General features: G+C 50.2%; 1 protein-coding gene across 1 annotated transcript; it reads left to right on the forward strand.

Annotated features, from left to right (window-relative positions):
- The first annotated feature begins 6,505 nt into the window (after positions 1-6,505).
- Positions 6,506-16,831, forward strand: PLAAT4 (phospholipase A and acyltransferase 4). The gene is made up of 5 exons (XM_087822300.1): positions 6,506-6,527; positions 10,800-10,898; positions 12,455-12,759; positions 14,406-14,468; positions 16,787-16,831. The coding sequence occupies exons 1-5, from the start codon at positions 6,506-6,508 to the stop codon at positions 16,829-16,831; spliced, it is 534 nt and encodes a 177-aa protein (XP_087678426.1).
- Positions 16,832-17,088: the final 257 nt, after the last annotated feature.

Consider the following 17,088-nt stretch of genomic DNA (forward strand, 5'->3'; position numbering starts at 1 on the left):
GCAAGGAAAAGGGCCGTTGCATTCACTGGCTGTCCGGCCTCTTGCAACACTTGTTCAGCTTTCTGATTCATCTTCTTTGGTTGGCCCCAAGTAGGAACCGTAGCCCTTTGTGTTTGAGGCAAAGGGACAGTGATGGTTTGTGCATGAAGATCTAACTTCTGCATGCTTCGAGTTAAGTTGTTAAATTCACTCCTCCTTCGCTTGCTCATGTCTAATCCTGATTTCCCTTACGGGCGTCCAATACTTCTGTTGACCTGTGGAAACATAAGCATAACCACGGCCCCACCGCAAAACTTCAGTGGGGATCCAGGTATTTGTTAAACCATCTCTTACAAATACGGGTTGATGTACTTCCGGAGAACTCTCGCGAGTCCGATGTTTTTCAGCTGCGGTAGCACCCTGAGTGTGTTTATTCAAAAAATTGATAGTAAAGAGAGCTCTTGCAATTCTCTGTCTAGGTGACTGAGTCCCTATTCCCCCTTTTTGTTTTCGCAGCATCTCCTTGAGGGTTCTATTAGCTTGTTCAATAATTGCCTGCCCCTGTGGATTATAAGGAATGCCTGCAACATGTTGTATATGATCCTTAGAAAAGAAATGTTGCGTTTTGCCTGCCAGGTATGCAGGTCCGTTGTCTGTCTTAATGGCTTTAGGAAGACCCATCACTGCAAAAGCCTCAAGAAAATGTGTTATAACAGCATCAGCTCTTTCATTAGGCAAGGGGGTCGCCCAAGTTAATCCAGAATAAGTGTCTATAGTATGATGTATATATTGCAACTTTCCAAAGTCAGACAAATGTGTTACGTCCATTTGCCACAAATCATTACTAGCAACACCTCGAGGATTTACGCCTTCTGGCATTCGCGGCCCTTGGATTTGTGTACAGATAGGGCAATGACGCAGAATATGACGAGCCTGCCTCCAGGAAATATAATAATCATCTTTTAAGGCCCTTGCATTCTGGTGGTGTAAGGCATGAGCCTTTGTGGCCTTTAAAACTGAGCCAATCCATTTCTGATCTATTTCATGATTACCTGCTGCCACCGGTCCAGGGAGTCGTGTGTGTCCCTTATATGGGTTGTATAGAGTGGGCATTTACGTGCACGAACTAACTGCTGTAGTTGCAAAAATAACAAATTAATTGGTGAGGAATCCTCAGTAATAGTGACTGTTTCTATATGTTTAGCTGCGAGTTCAGCATACTGAGAGTCAGTAACTATATTGTTTGTTTTTGCTCTTGCAGTAATAGGATAATGGCTGATACCTCCGCCTGCTGGACAGAGGTTAGAGAGGTTTTTACTACTCGGGAAATATTTTCCCCAGAATACCCAATCATTCCAGGCTTATTAGCATCGGTATAAAATGTAGGTTCCTTAACGGGTTCTTTTTGAACTCTAGTAGATAATATCCATTGTGTTTTCTTTAGAAATTGAAATAATTTATCTTTGGGATAGTGATTAGAAATTTTTCCAAGAAAATCAGACAAGGCAATTTGCCAATCTTCATGTAATTGCCACAATGTTAGAATTTGTGCGTTAATGAATGACACAATAATTACGTCAGGGTCCCTCCCAGTTAAATTTCTTAAAACGATTGCGACCCTGGATAATTATATAACATATTTTTGAAATATACTCTTCCATTTTCTTCTGACTACGATGTGGCAGAAATACCCATTCAATAATATTCATAGCTTGTAGTAGCAATCCTGTAGGAGAACGTGGGGTGTGAAATATTAGCAACTGGAAATTTTTCATTGACTCTATACGATGTATCTGAGCTCTTTGAACATGCTGTTCGATCTACTTTAATTCCCTTTCTGCTTCATGGGTTAATTCCCGTGGACTATCTAGTTCTGGTGGGACTTCTAAAGTTTGAAAGAGATGAGTCAATGCATATGTAGGGATCCCTAAGGCTGGTCGTAGCCAATTGATATCTCCTAATAATTTTTGGTAATCATTGAGCGTTTTTAGGCTATCTCTTCTAATGGTCACCTTTTGAGGTGTGATAGTAGTAGACTCAATTAATTAACCCAAATATTTAAAGGGTGTTGTAGTTTGAACCTTTTCAGGAGCTATCATTAACCCATATTCTGTCAATTAACCCATATTCTGGCTCAGCAGGAGCTGAGCCATGTTAAAGATCTGTTGTAAAACAGGCATTTCTGGATGAGCAAACAAAATATCATCCATATAATGATAGATTAAACTATCAGGATAAGCTTTTCTGATTTTTTTGTAGGGGCTGGTGCGCAAATTGTAGGGCTATTTAACATGCCTTGAGGCAAAACCCTCCATTGATATCTCTCATTAGGCATCCCGTTATTAAGTGTAGGGACGGTAAAGGCAAATTTTTCTCTATCTTTGGGATGCAAGGGAATTGTAAAGAAACAATCTTTTAGATCTACAATAATGATACTCCATTTTTGTGGAATTAAAGCTGGTGAAGGTGTGCCTGGCTGTAAAGGACCCATGGGTTGAATACACTCATTAACTTTTCTAAGATCAGTCAGCATTCTCCATTTTCCAGATTTCTTTTTTATCACAAACACAGGAGAATTCCAAGGACTAGAGGAAGGTTCGATATCTTCAGCTTGTAATTGTTCCCGTGCTAAGTCATGCAGCGCTCCTAATTCCTCTTGACGAAGGGGCCACTGTTCCACCCAGACGGGTTTTTCCGTTTTCCATTTGAGTTGTAAAGCGAAGCGCTGTACAGGGGCCCCTACTCTAAATTTGGAAAAGCTATTCCGGCTGCAGAACTATGACAATTGAGCATGAGCTGTCTTTCAGACTTAGATATAATAGGAATCTCTAAAGTGGCTCCCCATTGAGCCAACAAATCTCTTCCCCACAAATCTAAAGGAATCTCAGCCACATAAAATTGACAATGTCCTATCTGTCCCTCTGGCCCGACACACTGTAATTCTTTAGTACTTTGCTATACATTGGTTACTGTGCCGATTCCAGTAAATTGAGCCCTAACCGTTTGCAAAGGCCATTCTTCCGGCCAATTCTGATAAGCTGTAATAGACACATCTGCTCCTATGTCCAACAGTCCTTCAAATTCCCTGTTATTTACCCTCAATTTAATTAATTACAGTATGCCAGAGATCTGTTTGCCTGTGCTTCCAAACCCTCCTTGTTTTTGGAGTGGCCCAGCTTTCCCTTTAATATATGGCAATATAAGCATTGTGCAGTCCTTTGCCCTGCATTAATATTGGTAGTTTTAGATACACTAATCATGACCAAGATTTCACCTAAATAGTCTGAATCATTAATTCCAGTGTGCACTAAAATTCCGTGTTGTCAAACTCCTTCTACCTAACAATAGTCCTACAGTATTTTTAGGAATAGGCCCAAACACATTAGTCTGCAACTTCTGAACCCCTGCACCCGGGACTAGTGTGACGTGTGCACTAGGAAGGCCCAGGGCAGCGCGCCCCTGGGCAGCAGGCATTGGTTCTGAAACACTGGCGCGGGCCTGGAGGGTAACTGACTCCCCCTGAGGTTGGCATCGGTGAAAGGCCACGTTGTTTTCCCCTGGGCCCCGGGCTTTGGGGCCCGATCTGTAGTTTCCCAATAGAACATTCCCTTGTTTATCCGTTTCAAAAACAGGCCTCTCATAATCTGTATTGTGTTCAGAGTCAACTGAAAGCGGGCAATTGCTGTGGAGATGAAATTGCATAATGACCGTACCCCCATAGGAGCAGGGTCCCCTAACTGCTGTGCTCTCCTAACAGCCCGCATAACTTGTCTTCATACTTTCAGATTTAATTGTGTTTACCTTTCGGTTGAAACCGATAACACTGTCTTTTTACCGCCATGAGTAACTCTTTAAACTGTTTCTCTTTCACTTTTACCCCCGAGCTGGCCAGCAAGCTCGGTAACAATCTCGTGGACTGTGTCTCGGCGGATGGGGGGTTCCCCAGGACTCTGCCTCCTCTTTCCCGGGAGCCTCGCTTTCCTCTAGCGCACGTCTTCCTCTCGGGTTCCCGGTGACTTACCCACCGAGACCTTCGCTGTGGACCCTGCTCGCTGCGCCAACTGTCGTGCTCGCGGGACGCGAAGAAAACTCGAGACCCGGAGAATGTAGGGTTTAGGTGGAGAGGCAGAGGGCTGAGGCTCTGGGGGCCCTGCCACCACCCTGCTCCCCACCCAGCCGCTTTTATCTGAGCCACGGAAAGGCAGGTGTGAGAGACAGTGATCAGTAGAGACTGTCAAACGCGCAGGAACAAGTGCCTTTGTTCTGGGCTGATGCTTCGCATTTCTCCTCAAGGCCATAACCCTCCTGCGGGCGAGCTTCCCAGAAAGATAAGGACCTGTTTTCAGTTCCTGGCAGAAAGGTTTCTTTCGTTTTCAAGGGGATTTCTGCGATTCTGGGGAAGCTTGCTACCCAACCCCTTCAGCGTTTGTTTGTTGTTTGCTGGCCTTTCCCACATACAATTGGCTAAATAAACCAATTTTAAAAGAGATTGACAAAAGAGATAAACATGACTGTCTACAAGACAGTCACCATTCACCATTAATATTCACCATTAATTATACTTGTAAGTGAAAAATAAAAGGATTTTTAAAATGCCCCACACAAACATGACCCAAAAGAAGAGCAAGGTGACTATATGAATATAAGATCCTGTCAACCTCGGAGGGAAAAAAACGACCAGGAGAGAGGGGGACATTCCATAATGATACAAAAGTCAATCTCCCAAGAAAAAATAACAACCTCAAGTGCGTGTGCAAGCAAGACCAGGCTTTCAAAATACATGAAGCACATGAAGTAAAAAACTGATAGAAGAGAAAGGAGAAAGGAGCAGATTCACAAGTAATTGGAGACTTTGATAGCACATCTCTAAACAAGTAATAAAGCTACTAGTCACCAAATCAGCAGGGGTGTAGGAGAACCTAAAACACCATCAAACAACTTGATCTAATGGACCTTTTAAAAACACTTTACCCAACAAGAGCAGAATTCACACTCTTTTCAAACACCCATGGAATACTCTCGGAGACAGACCACATTCTGGGCCAAAAACACAAATCACGATAAGTTTTTTTAAATGGAAATTATATAGTGTGTCCTCTGACAGCAATGGAGTAAAAGTACAAACCAAAACAGGTAACAGGGAAATCTTCAAATGCTTAGAGACCAAGCAACATATTTCTAAATAATCCATGGGCCAGAGGAAGCCCTAAAAGAAATTGTTTAATTGAGCCAAATACAAATAAACATACAGAAATAAATATACAATAGATCAACATTCATGGGATGCAGGGAGAGCGGCAGTGAGCGGGAAATGCGTAGCATCAGTATGCACATTGGGGAGGGGAAGCATCCCGCTATCAATCCAGCTCCCCCCCCAAGGACCTGGAAAGAGGGGGGGAAATAAACCAAAGCAAGCGCAAGGAAGGAAATGGTAGAGCGCAGAAGCCGACGAACTTGAAAACACGAAAAGGGAGAGAAAATCGAACCAACAAAAGCTAGATCTTTGAAAAGTTCAATTAAGTCGACAAACTTTTGAAAAGCTAACAAAGGAAAATAGATAAGACACAAATTCCTAGTACTGGGGATGAAACAGGCAATATTACTACAGAACCTGCGGGCATCAAGGATTCCAGGGGCGCTGGCTGGTGCGGCTCAATGGCTATGTTAGAGTAGCGGATAGAGGTGAGCTGGGAGAGGCTTCGAGAGGCAGCTGCGGCTTGGAGGAAATAAGTGCAAGATGGGACAAACTGAAAACAGGCAATGGAGGTGGCGGGAGATCTTTCCTACCTGAGCAGGAGAGATTCAGAGCCCCCAGGATGTGGTCTCACCGGTGGCATAGCACCTCGATGAAGGAGCCTTGCAACTTAAACATACATTTTTTGAGACATTGGGGAGGGGGTAACTTGCTCTTTGCCTCGGGGCGGTCCAGCCTAGGGGTATAAATCCTCTAAACTCCCAAATATCGGGGCAGGGGTTCCATCTCAGCTAGCTAAGCTGCCTGCTCAGCTCCTGGCTGCGTGTATTTCTTTCCTACAAATAAACCCTCATTTGCTTTTGCTCTTATTGGTTGTCTCTTGTTGGAATTCATTCCTACAAGCAAGGCAAGAAGTGGGGGCGCAGAGTACTCTCTCTGGCCAAAGGTTATTCCCAGCCAGAGACCCCCTCGTCCACTGCTGACAGCGTCAGTTCCCGCACCAAAGGGTCTCGGATTCGATTCCCAGTCAAGGGCACATACCTGGGTTGCAGGTTCCATCCCCGGTCCCCAGCTTCGGTTGGGGAAAGTACAGGAGGCAACCAGTCAATGTATCTCTCTCACATCGATGTTTCTCTCTCTCTGCCCCTTCCACTCTCTCTGAAAAGCAATGGAAAAAATATCCTCAGGTGAGGATTTTAAAAAAAGATTACAGGGAATACTGTGAATAATGTTACATAAACTTGGCATCTTGGATGAAAGGGACCATAACTTGAAAAAGCACAGGGTACACAACTCAATAAGAAACAGAATCCTTACCTCTTTTCAGGGTGCATGTACGCAAAGGACTGCTCAAGTGCTGATCAAACCCAACAGCAGAGCCTTGAGGGGGAAATAAGTCAGGAAGGTGTGCAAGGGCCATGGCCCACATGCCACGCCACAAGGGGAGCAGCTGAGGGGAGAGGCAAAGAGCTGGGCTGCAGACCCCACCTGACAACGTTTAACCTGAAGCCGGGCCTCAGAAACTGCAGCCCAGTAACAGCGGCTCCAGCTGGGCCTGTGATGACTGAGTCACAACCCCTTGGGGAGCTCAGGGTCCACACACTCACTGCCTCTCGGCTGAGTAAGGTGAAGCCCTCACTCTTAAACAGGAGGTAACTAAGACCAGGGGATGGCAGGCAATGTGTCATCTCCAAGTGACGCTCCTTGAAAGAGACAAGACCTTGCAGCTCACTATTTTCTTTTTCCGTTTTGAACATGACCTTAATGCAGGGAGGTGAATGGTCAGTGACTCTTATACTCCTTTCAGGAATAAAGCTCACTCTGAAACAGAGCGGATGCTGCCCAGAAGGCCACCCAGCCACTCTGGCCAGAGGAGCCAGTGGTCGTTGGGCCACTGTGTGGAGCTGTCTAGTCAAGGAAACTGGGAGCCAGGGGGTAATGTAGGGAGAGGCAGTGCCCTTCCTGCATCCCTTGCACATAGCCCTTTCTGATGGAAGGATGGGGGGCTCTGCCCACACTCTCAAGCTTGCTGCACTCCCTTCCAGACTCCAGTGGGGCTCTCACCCCATTTTCCTGCCAGATCCTACAGGGAGCCAGACTGATTGTCTGAGAACTGGTCCCAGCCTCTCTGTAGTCTCCCAGTAAAGCTGTGTGACAGTGGATGGAAGCAGGTGAGTGCTTCTTATGTGCTGGCTGCTTAGTCAATAGCCATCTCCCCCCACCCACGCCCCACTGCCACACGCACCCCTGTCGCTCACCTTCTCCCAGGAGCACAGAGCCTGCTCTTCCTTGGGCAGCAGCAGTCCCTCCACAGATCCCACTGAGTCACCGGGAGTGGCCTGAGCCTGCCAGGGAAGCCCCTTCCCCTTTGCCTATGATCGGTTTGCAGTGGAAATGGAACCCAGTTCTAGACAGGGGAGGGTGGAAACAAGACAGCTAGAGGATCGCAGCAAAGATGTTCTCCCTGCAAAAAAGAGAAAAAAAAAGAAAAGCGTCTTTCTTTACTGCTTTGAAATAATGTGCCCCTTGAGGCTGCAGTGCCCATAGCGACCATCAGAGCAGACACAGGACCAACATGATGGTAGAGCCTGGGTCGTTGGGGGCCTTGGTGACCTGCTGAACTGAACCTGGGTCACCTGCCTCCCATCCTCCTGTTCTAGGGACAGTGGGCGTCCAGACTGTTGGAGTCCCTGTTAGATAAAGTCCGCTTCTCACAGCCACATGCATCCTAAGAGCAACGAGCTCCTGGGATCCCCAAGATCCAAGGCACCCTCCTTCTGAAAGCTTTCCCGTGGAGGACAGCGCCTGGCTGGCCTGCCCCGTGGCTCATGTGCTCCAAGGAGTTGGAACAAGACAAGGGCTGATGTGGGCACCGGGGGCTGACAGCTCTGAGGCTCTCGTGCCGTCCCTTCCAGGAGTGGGAACACTTGTCCAGGACAGGGGCACATTATAAGGCTTCCTTCCTACTCTGACTGCTTCCAGGCAGCTTTGAATACCAGCGATTCCATGTTTTGAGGTTGGTAATCATTGGCCTGTCCATTTAAGGAACTATTGAGCCTCCCTTTAAAATAATATTTTGAATTCGGTCATTTCCTTACTAAAGGAAAGAGAAAGTAAAATTGTCAACTGGGGTATAAAACCTGTTCCACCAGGTGCACATCACCAGCATCCTTCCCCGGCTTGCAATGGCTTCGGTAAGTCCCCCAGAACTTTCCAGAACCGGCTCTACAGCATGGGGCAGTGGCCCTGTTATGAATGCAGCCGCCAGGCTGCGCTCCTGACCTTGCTAAGGCCAGAGCCGCCTCCATGGCTCTGGTGGGAGCCGGCTGTTGGCCAGAAGCCTCTCTTCCCCAGGACGCGGGCGTCCCCGCAGAGCGAGCCTCCTCTGTGCACCTGGCACCGCGGGCCGGGGGCCCTGCGGGGGGTGTGGGTGTCTGGGCTGCCTGCCTGCCTGAGCCGGGGAAGAAGCTGGGGTGTGGACCGAAGGGGGCCGGGCCTGCTGCCTCTGCCTCAGCCGCTGTGGGGCTCGGTGCCCCCTCAGCCCCCTCTCTCCCCCAGGGCGCTGTGGCACCGCAGGGGCTCCCGCAAACAGCTCCCTGCTGCGGGCCCTCACCCGACCCCCACCCGTTTCTGGGGGCGGTGCAGCTCTGTGCTGGCCGCCAAAAGCGCCAGGTGGATGCCAGAGCGCCATCCACCTGCACCCCTGCCCTGGGAACCGGTTCCTCACCCAGGCGGGCCCAAGCTCCCCCCCCTCCCCCGCTGCAGGACAGCCCAGGCCTTGACTCAGGCCCACATTTAGTTTCAGGGCGGAAAGCCCCCCCTCCCCGGCAGGAGAACCCCTCTGGGCCTGCCCTGGCCTGAGTCCTGGCCCCCCTGGTCCTCCAGCTCTTCCCCCGCACAGTGCCTTCGCTCCTATTCCAAGCCAGGCCCATGGCAGGATCCTGGGGATGCAGGGAGGGAGGCCGAGCACGCGGGACCCCCCTGACTGGAGCTCAAAGCCTGACGGGGTGCAGGCAGGCCAGGGAACCGCAGCAGAACATGGTCCATGTGGGGAGAGGTGGAGGGCCGGGGGCCCGGGCCCAGAGAGTGGCAGCTGAGCCAGGCTGGGGCCTTCAGGGCAGCTTCTCAGAGGAGGGGTGTCTGTCTGATGGGGGAGGGGAGGAGTGGGTGTGGGGAAGGGGGGCAGAGAAGGGGCTGGGCCGGGGAGCAGAGGCGGAGTGAGCTGTGTGGTGAGGGAAAGGGCAAGTCCTTCAGTCAGCCTGGGGGGCGGGGGGGGGGGAGGGCGAGGAAGGGTTGGCAGGAGGGGCCTGCAAGCTGCCCAAGGGCATGCCTGTGCCCTAAGGCCAGGATGGTCCTGGCCAGATGGGGACTTTAGGGACACTGGATGTGAAGTGTAGGGACAGGAGGCTGGGGGTTGCTCAGGAAACTGTGGGGGGTCACATAATCAGGAACTGGGCTGCCCTGAACCCAGTCATGGGGGGAGATGGACAAGAAAGTGAATTCAGGAGAAACTTCCAGGGTCATTGTCGCTGTTGGATATTGACATGGACTGAGGGCAAAGGGAAGCTGACCCCTGGTCTCAGATGGGTGGCTTGGGGTGAGGTTGCAGGAGGTTTGTCACTTGCTGAGGTCAGGCACAAAGACAAAGAAAAACTGAAAAATTCCCAAATCACAAAGCTGCAGTGCCCTGGGTGGGGACACTGATGACCAGGGAAAAGGTTGCGCAAGGAGAGGGAGGGAGGAAACAGGACCAGCAAGAGACGCGGAGGAGATGCTCGGGGCAGCAGCTTCCAGCTGAGAGTTCTTGGGCAAGTACCATCACCTCTCTGATCCTCAGTTTCTCCCGAGCAAATGGGTGCTGCGTCCTTCCCCTGGGCTGTGGGACGGTTGCATTATGGTAGGAAGGGTGCCAGCAGAGCCCGCTGCGTGAATGTGTCAGCCCCTCCGCATGCAGGAAGCTGGGCAGCCCCACTAGCGCCCCTTTGAAACCTCGGGTCCCTTTCGGAGGCTGTCAGCTCCTGTCTCTCAGGTCAGCATCTCTGGGTAGGTGTCTCGGGGCTGGAGGAGGCAGAGAGTGAGGAGGTGCCTGTTGTGGTTGTGCACAGCCAGGGCAAAAGGCATGATAGAGGCATGAGGGTCAGTGTGTAAAGGGCAGAGAAGCTCAAACTCACCTGACTGACTGCTGAGGATGGACCTGGGGCCCCAGCCTCAGGGAAGGGGTTTTCATGCAGGCTGTTGTGTCAACACGCTCACAGTACACCGGCATCCTAGTGTGTGTGCATGTACACACAACACATACAACATACATATGCACAGTGCACACAGACACACAACATACACACCCACAAGCATGCATAACATGCACATCGGACACAAGGTCATTTTGTCAGGCTTCCAGGCCTCAGGGCAACCCGATTCCAGGCTTCCGGTTGCCCAAGGGCAACCTCTAGAAGCTATAGGAGGCTGAGGACCTCCCAGGGGCCAAGAGCCTCCCTCACACACTCACCAGGGGATGAACATCAGCATGGGGTCCCCAGGCCGAGCTGCAGCTCCCCAGCCAGGGCCTTTGCTGCTGCCTGAAGTCTGTCCACAGCTTCCTGGCTTTCTGTCTTGCAGCTTCATGAAGAACCCAAGCCTGGGGATCTGATCGAGATTTTCCGCACTGGCTACTCCCACTGGGCCCTCTATGTGGGAGACGGTTATGTGATCCACCTGGCTCCTCCAGGTAAGGCCTATTGAAAGTATAATTTCCCTAAGATTTGTTAACTTAATGAGAGCAATTCAAAGCCAAATGCCACCATGGGAAATCCGCGTTGGTTTCTCCCTGAGCAGTGCTGGAGCTCACCGTACACCCGTATCCCTTTGAGTAATCTCAGTGGTCACTCAGGTGCTGGCAAAGCAGGGAAAGTGGTCTGTGGGCACCAGCAAAGGGGGCTGTGTCAGCATTCGGAGCTCTCCAGCTCCGTGCATTTAGCTGGGCCTGCAGAGACTGGCTTCACTTGAATTAGCAATGTCTCTGAATATCTGCGGCCTCAGAAAGAGAATGTTTTTCAGGGCTTGTCCGGTGTGTTCACATGATGTCACAGAACAAGGTGTCCTGAGAGTCTTTACTTCAGACCCCTTAACAGAAGTAGCTCTCCCAGGTTACCCATCACAAAGAAAATTCTCATACAAACACATAAGAGTACCTAGGACCTTTAGCTCATTGATAGCAGGAGAAGCAGGATGACACAGCCAGTTAAACGGAGGCAGCACACGGATATGTATCGTTAATGAAAGAAAAGCGCTGGGGTAAGACTGCGACCTGGGCTGCACAGTGGCTGGTGTCCTGCAGAGCAATGGCACCATAACCTTGGACACCAAGCGTTTGCATTCTCACTGGGCAGAAATCATCATCAAGATCGGAATAATCTTCTTGTGTCTACTCAGATTTCTATAAGCTATCATCTACCTTGCCAGAGCTGTAAAAATGTCTGAATTTATGGTAAATATTAAATATAACCCTCCAAATCCCAACGACAATTAGGGAGGCTTGGAACAGAAAGAGAGACTATGAGGACCCGGGTCCTGTTGTTGTCTGAGTGTGCAGATCATTTTTCTTAAAGGGGGAGCTCTAACTGCAAACATCAGCCCTTAGACTCCAAGAACAAAATGAGCAGCTTAATTAGGGTGCTCGTTAGTTACTCTTCCTCTTAGAAAATAAAACCTGGATTCGATTTATAATGGAATTTGGACTCCATCAGCTGGAAGCGGTGGAGACTCTCCATGTGGCCAGAGCCGTGCCAGAAAAGTGTGCTAATGTCTCAGGGTCCCATAACCGTTGTAAAATAGAGATGATAGTATTTACTATGACATTGGAAAGGAGAATACATGATGTAATATATGAAATTTGCACAGCAGAGTGTCTGAAACACAGTGGGAACTAAACGAACTTTGATCTCTTTCTGAAATTCACAAGTGTCAAAGATGAACAAATAACAAATACCATTTACTATCATTGTTCACAATGGCTAACAAGGGATTGGTTGGCAAGATGATGTCCATTCACATGGTGGAAACAACGGCAGCCACTGGCCATCGCAACACCCACTAACTTTAAAAGGTATTCACAGCTTAAGAGCTGCGAAAAGCACAATCTGTGAATCCTCCAGTCTCACTGGTGAAGGGACAGACACCAAAGCTCAACAACGTAATCCCTTCACCCTTCTTCCCTGTCCTGGTCTTCTCGCTCGCCGCCTCGCCTTCCCCTGCAGTTCCTGATACTGCTGTATCTGATTCCAGATGAATATGCTGGGGCTGGCTCCTCGAGCATCTCTGTTCTGAGCAACGGAGGGGTGGTGAAAAGGGAGCTACTGAAGGATGTGGCGGGAGGCTACCGCTATCAGGTCAACAACCACTTGGACCACAAGTACAAGCCACAGCCTGTGAACAAGATTCTCAGTTCTGCAAAGGAGATGATTGGTAAGGAGATGAGGTACAGTGTTCTGCGATGGAACTGTGAGCACTTTGTCACCGACCTGAGATACGGCAAGGCCCGCAGCCTGCAGGTAAGGCCCTCCCTGAGAGGCTCCCTCTCCCTGCTGGAGGTCTGCTTGGGATGGGGGTGACAGAGCTGTGCACCCAGAAGGAACAATTACTCTGAATGATTAAAACTGGGCTTTCAGGTCCCACAGGCTGGGAGCCAGGACGTCTGAAAGCAAATCTCCCATCTGCTGCTAATCTACTCAGGGTCTCTGGACAGGTCCCTTCCTCTCTGGGCCTCAGTTTCCTCATGTGCTGAAGGAGGGGATGTTTGGACGACCTCTGGGGCTCTGGCCAGCTCCTTTAGGATCCTTTGCCTCTAAGATCCACCCTAAAGGCAGCTCTGGATACCCCAGTGTGTTGTCAGGAAAGTCTGGGCCAACCTTGGACCATGGCAGGTCTCCTAAGTCCCCAGAGAGCACTCAGGCAAGAGATGCTCAAGGTCTGTGGGCCTATGTAAGAACTCCAGAACATTGTTATGTAAGATCAGGGCACAGCTTTTTTTTTTTTTTTTTTTTAATATATCTTTATTGATCTCAGAGAGAGGAAAGGAGGGGGAGAGAGAGAGAAACATCAATGTTGAGAGAGTCATTGATCGACTGCCCCCTGCATGACCCCCACCCAGGATCGAGCCTGCAACCCGGGCATGTGCCCTGACCAGGAATTGAACAGCCATCTCCTGGACCATAGGTCGATGCTCAACTGCTGAGCCACGCCGGCAGAGCATGGGCACAGCTTTAACCCCCTCCGCCTTCCCCTCTTCTGAGTTTTTTGTCCTCAAACACATAGCTAGTAAGAGGCAGAAGCAGGATTCAAACCCCAGTGGTCCCTGTTCTTTTCTGCTGACCCACTGCACCTCCAGGGCTCTCGGCATCTGTGATTGGGTGATGGCGGCCCTGGAAGAGAGGAGGGTGAGGGCAGGGGGAGCAGGTTGGGGAGGGAAATGAAGGATTTGATGCCCAGGAGGGGGTTTGAGGAGATCAGTTAGACATCCAGGTGGACGTGTTGAGTTGCAGTTGGACGTGTGAGTCTGGAGTTCAGGGCTGAGGTGGGGCTGGAAATAGAAGTTTCCAGGCTGCACTTGGGAACAGTACACAGAGCACAGTGATCCTCTGGCCATAGTTTCCCAGTCTCCCCTCAGCTTCTGCCACAACTCTCCCTCTGCAGAGGTGGAGCCCAGGTAGGACCCAGACCACACAGTCATTCCCACTTTTACCCCCAGGGCTCTGGCCCCAGGAGCGCAGGCACAAAGCCTCCTCCCTATCCATCCCAAGTTAGGAACAAATGGCCCCACTCAGGAAGGTCACACAAAAGGATTTCATCACCCCATCCTGCCAGTTGTCAGGAGAAATCCAGACAAGCCCACCACTAAAAAGTGGTCACAACTTCTGTTTCTCAAAGAATGAGGCTGCTGGGACATGGCCAGCATCCTCCAAGAGAGGACTCTGGGCTGGCCAGCCAGGAGGGGAGCAGAGCGGCCAGGCCCCTGGGGAGGGCAAGATAGTGAGTGTGGCCTTCAGCCCCTTTGGAGGGAGGGAGAACCTGCCTGCATTTGCTGTGGACTCTGAACCTGGGCTGCTCACTTTCAGGCAGAGAACTTCCTGATGAGAACTATGCCTGTGGTTGGAGGCCTGGTTGTTGCTGGAAGCTCTCTCATGAAGCTACTCCAAAACTAGTGACAGCCTGAAGGAGCCACAAAATCCTGTGTTAGAAGCAGCTGTGGAAAAGACCTTGCACAGGTCCTGTCTCCCTGACCCTAGCTCTCATGCAACCTGTAGTTCTCTCACTTTCCCTCTCTCATTGGTTGAAGGATGGACTAATTGTGCCAAGAATGAAAATTAAGAAATGTATCTATCTATCCCTTCAAGAAGGAAGTCCACTGTTTCTGTAGACTTCTAAATCAGAAAGGAAGAAACTCAGCACTTTCTGTGTGACCTTGGGGAAAGTTCTTGACTCGCAGAGCCTCAGTTCCTTCTTCTCTGACATGGGGACAGTGATCCACTTTACGGTGACATCGTGAGGATCAGATAAGATGATGGATGGAAGACCTCTGCACTTGTCTGGTCTGTAGCAGGTGCTCAATGGATTATCTCCGTTGTTCTATGTAGACTCATTTTACTCTCAAGAAAATCAATCAATTACCTCCCCACGCAGTCCCATCCCCTGGTACTTGAAGCCTGACAAGGCATAAACATCTCCCAGCACCTTCCCAGCGACCTCCTTCAGTCAGCCCTCCTTTTTAGAAAATTTTGTTTTTCCTTTTTAACTCAAAGGTCAAGTCCTCACCCACCTGTGACTACCAGGTGGAATTATGTTTCCACCAACTCACCATGGCTCAAGCTGCCCCTGGTTGAATGCTGAAAGTGAGCCACCTTCACTTTAAGGGCCGTGAATCTACTCTGTATGACACTGTAATGATGGACACATGTCATTATAATCTGTCCAGATTCACAGAATGTAAAACAGCAAGAGTGAATCTTGAGCGAAACTAAGGTCTTTGGGTTATTATGATGTGTCAATGTAGGTTCATCAGTTGTAACAAAAGTATGCCCCTGGAGAGGGATGTTAACAGGAAGACTACATGTGAGTGGGGGCCGGGGGCATGTGGGAAATCTCTGTACCTTCCTCTCAATTTCTCTAGAAATCTAAAATTTCTCTGAAAAATAAATTGTCTTTAAAAAAATTAACCGCCGCAGAATATCCCTCCGCTACTAACTAGTGTGCCTGCGTGTGGTCGCAAAAGTGTCTGGTCCCCATGTTCTTTCCTTCCTCACCCGGCCTCTGCCACCTGTGACCCTACTGAATGGCCACTCCACCTGGCGGTCCTCTATGGTGGTCACCACAGCCACTAACACTCTGCTTGAGATTTGGGATGGCACCCTCTCCTGGGCTGTACCTTCCCAAGCATGAGGAAGCTGGTGGGACCCTTGATCCCCTCGGTGCAGTAGAAACCAAGCCGGAACAATTCACAGGACTCTCTGGAAGCTCAGGGCTATCAGAAGGTTGGCGAACAAAGAGAATAACTTTGTACTGCTGCTACCAAAGAGGGCCTTGCTCAGGTTCCCTGGCTGAAATGTCAGCCTCTGCCTCTGGGTCAGAGGGCCCAGCTGCTCTATGAGGCCCAATAACTGGAAGGCTAAGAGACGGGGAGGCTTTCTCACTTCTTCCCGTCTAAAGCTCACCAAATGGTAGTGGGAGGCTGGGGAATCAGATCTTATGAGATGTGAGCTCCAGCCTCTAATCCTGGGCAATAAATCTCCCCTGGGACAATACCCAGGCTCCCAGCAGCTCTGGAGGCACCAAAGGTTAGTGCCAGCTCTGCCCCCTCCCCTGGGGGCGCTGTACCAGGAGTCCCAAGGCATGGAGCGCGGCTTACCCACCATCCCCTCCGAGCGAAACTGCCTCTGCCCCTCGCGTCAGGTTTCAACCATGTGACTGGCCCCACGCCAAAGCTGATTGGCCCAGTGGGGTCACCTGCCCCAACAGCAGCCAATCAGCAGGCTGAGCCAGTGTGGTGAGCTGAGCCAATCAGATTCTCTCTCAGGAACTTGAACTGGGAGCAATGGTGCTGCAGGCATTGAGGAGATGCTGCTGAGCTGATGCAGAAAGAAAAGCCCTGGGGTGGGAGGGGACCAGAGAGGTGGGGAGATGAAGATACTAACTGTTCCTGGAACCAAGAGGAGCAGAGAGAAATGGGGCACGGGGAGCCTCAGCCACTGGTGCCTGGGTCACATTCATGGCGGAGAATCTTCAACACAATTCCAGCCGCTGAGGTGCCAGGCCCTGGCAGGCCAATGGTTCCCGTTCTTGTCCATCACAGGTGTGTCTCCCCTGCCACTCATGCATCCTCACACCACAAAAAGAACACAGCCCTCCCAGGGGAAACCTGAGAAGAGCAGAGAATGGCCAGGACACACCTCAGTGCAGCTGGGAAGGGCCTGTGTCAGTCAGCTTGGGCTGCCGTAACAAGACACCACAGACTGGGGGCTTCGATGACAGACATTTATTTTTCACAGTCCTGGAAGCTGATAAGTTCAAGACGAAGGTGCTGGCAGATGCAGCTCCTGGTGAAACCCTCTTCCTGGCCTGCAGATGGCTATCTTCCCCCTATGTCCTCACCTGGAAGAGAGCAAGTGAGGGAGCTCTGGTCTCTCTTCTTCTCATAAGGGCACGAACCCCATCATGCCCACCCCCTGGCCCTTACCACCACCTCCTGACCTCCTCTCAACCTAATTACCTCCCAAAGGCCACCTCCAAATACTATCACATTTAGGGTTAGGGCTTCAACATGAATTGGGGGGAGGGGAGACACAAACATTCAGTCCATGACAGAGCCCTACTGTTTCTTTAATAAAATTCACACTAGGCTGTATTTCCCCAAATCAAATATTCCT

This window comes from Miniopterus natalensis, chromosome 11 (assembly GCF_054644295.1).
Source record: "Miniopterus natalensis isolate mMinNat1 chromosome 11, mMinNat1.hap1, whole genome shotgun sequence".
Taxonomy (NCBI): domain Eukaryota; kingdom Metazoa; phylum Chordata; class Mammalia; order Chiroptera; family Miniopteridae; genus Miniopterus; species Miniopterus natalensis.

What these genes read in the sequence shown, in the direction of transcription:
- PLAAT4 (XM_087822300.1), top strand. Translation starts at nt 6,506, where the DNA reads ATGTACGCAAAGGACTGCTCAA. An exon ending in GTACGCAAAGGACTGCTCAA is followed by an intron (nt 6,528 to 10,799) that starts GTGCTGATCAAA and finishes AGCTTCATGAAG; the next exon opens with AACCCAAGCCTGGGGATCTG. An exon ending in GCTCCCTCTCCCTGCTGGAG is followed by an intron (nt 12,760 to 14,405) that starts GTCTGCTTGGGA and finishes ATCCTGTGTTAG; the next exon opens with AAGCAGCTGTGGAAAAGACC.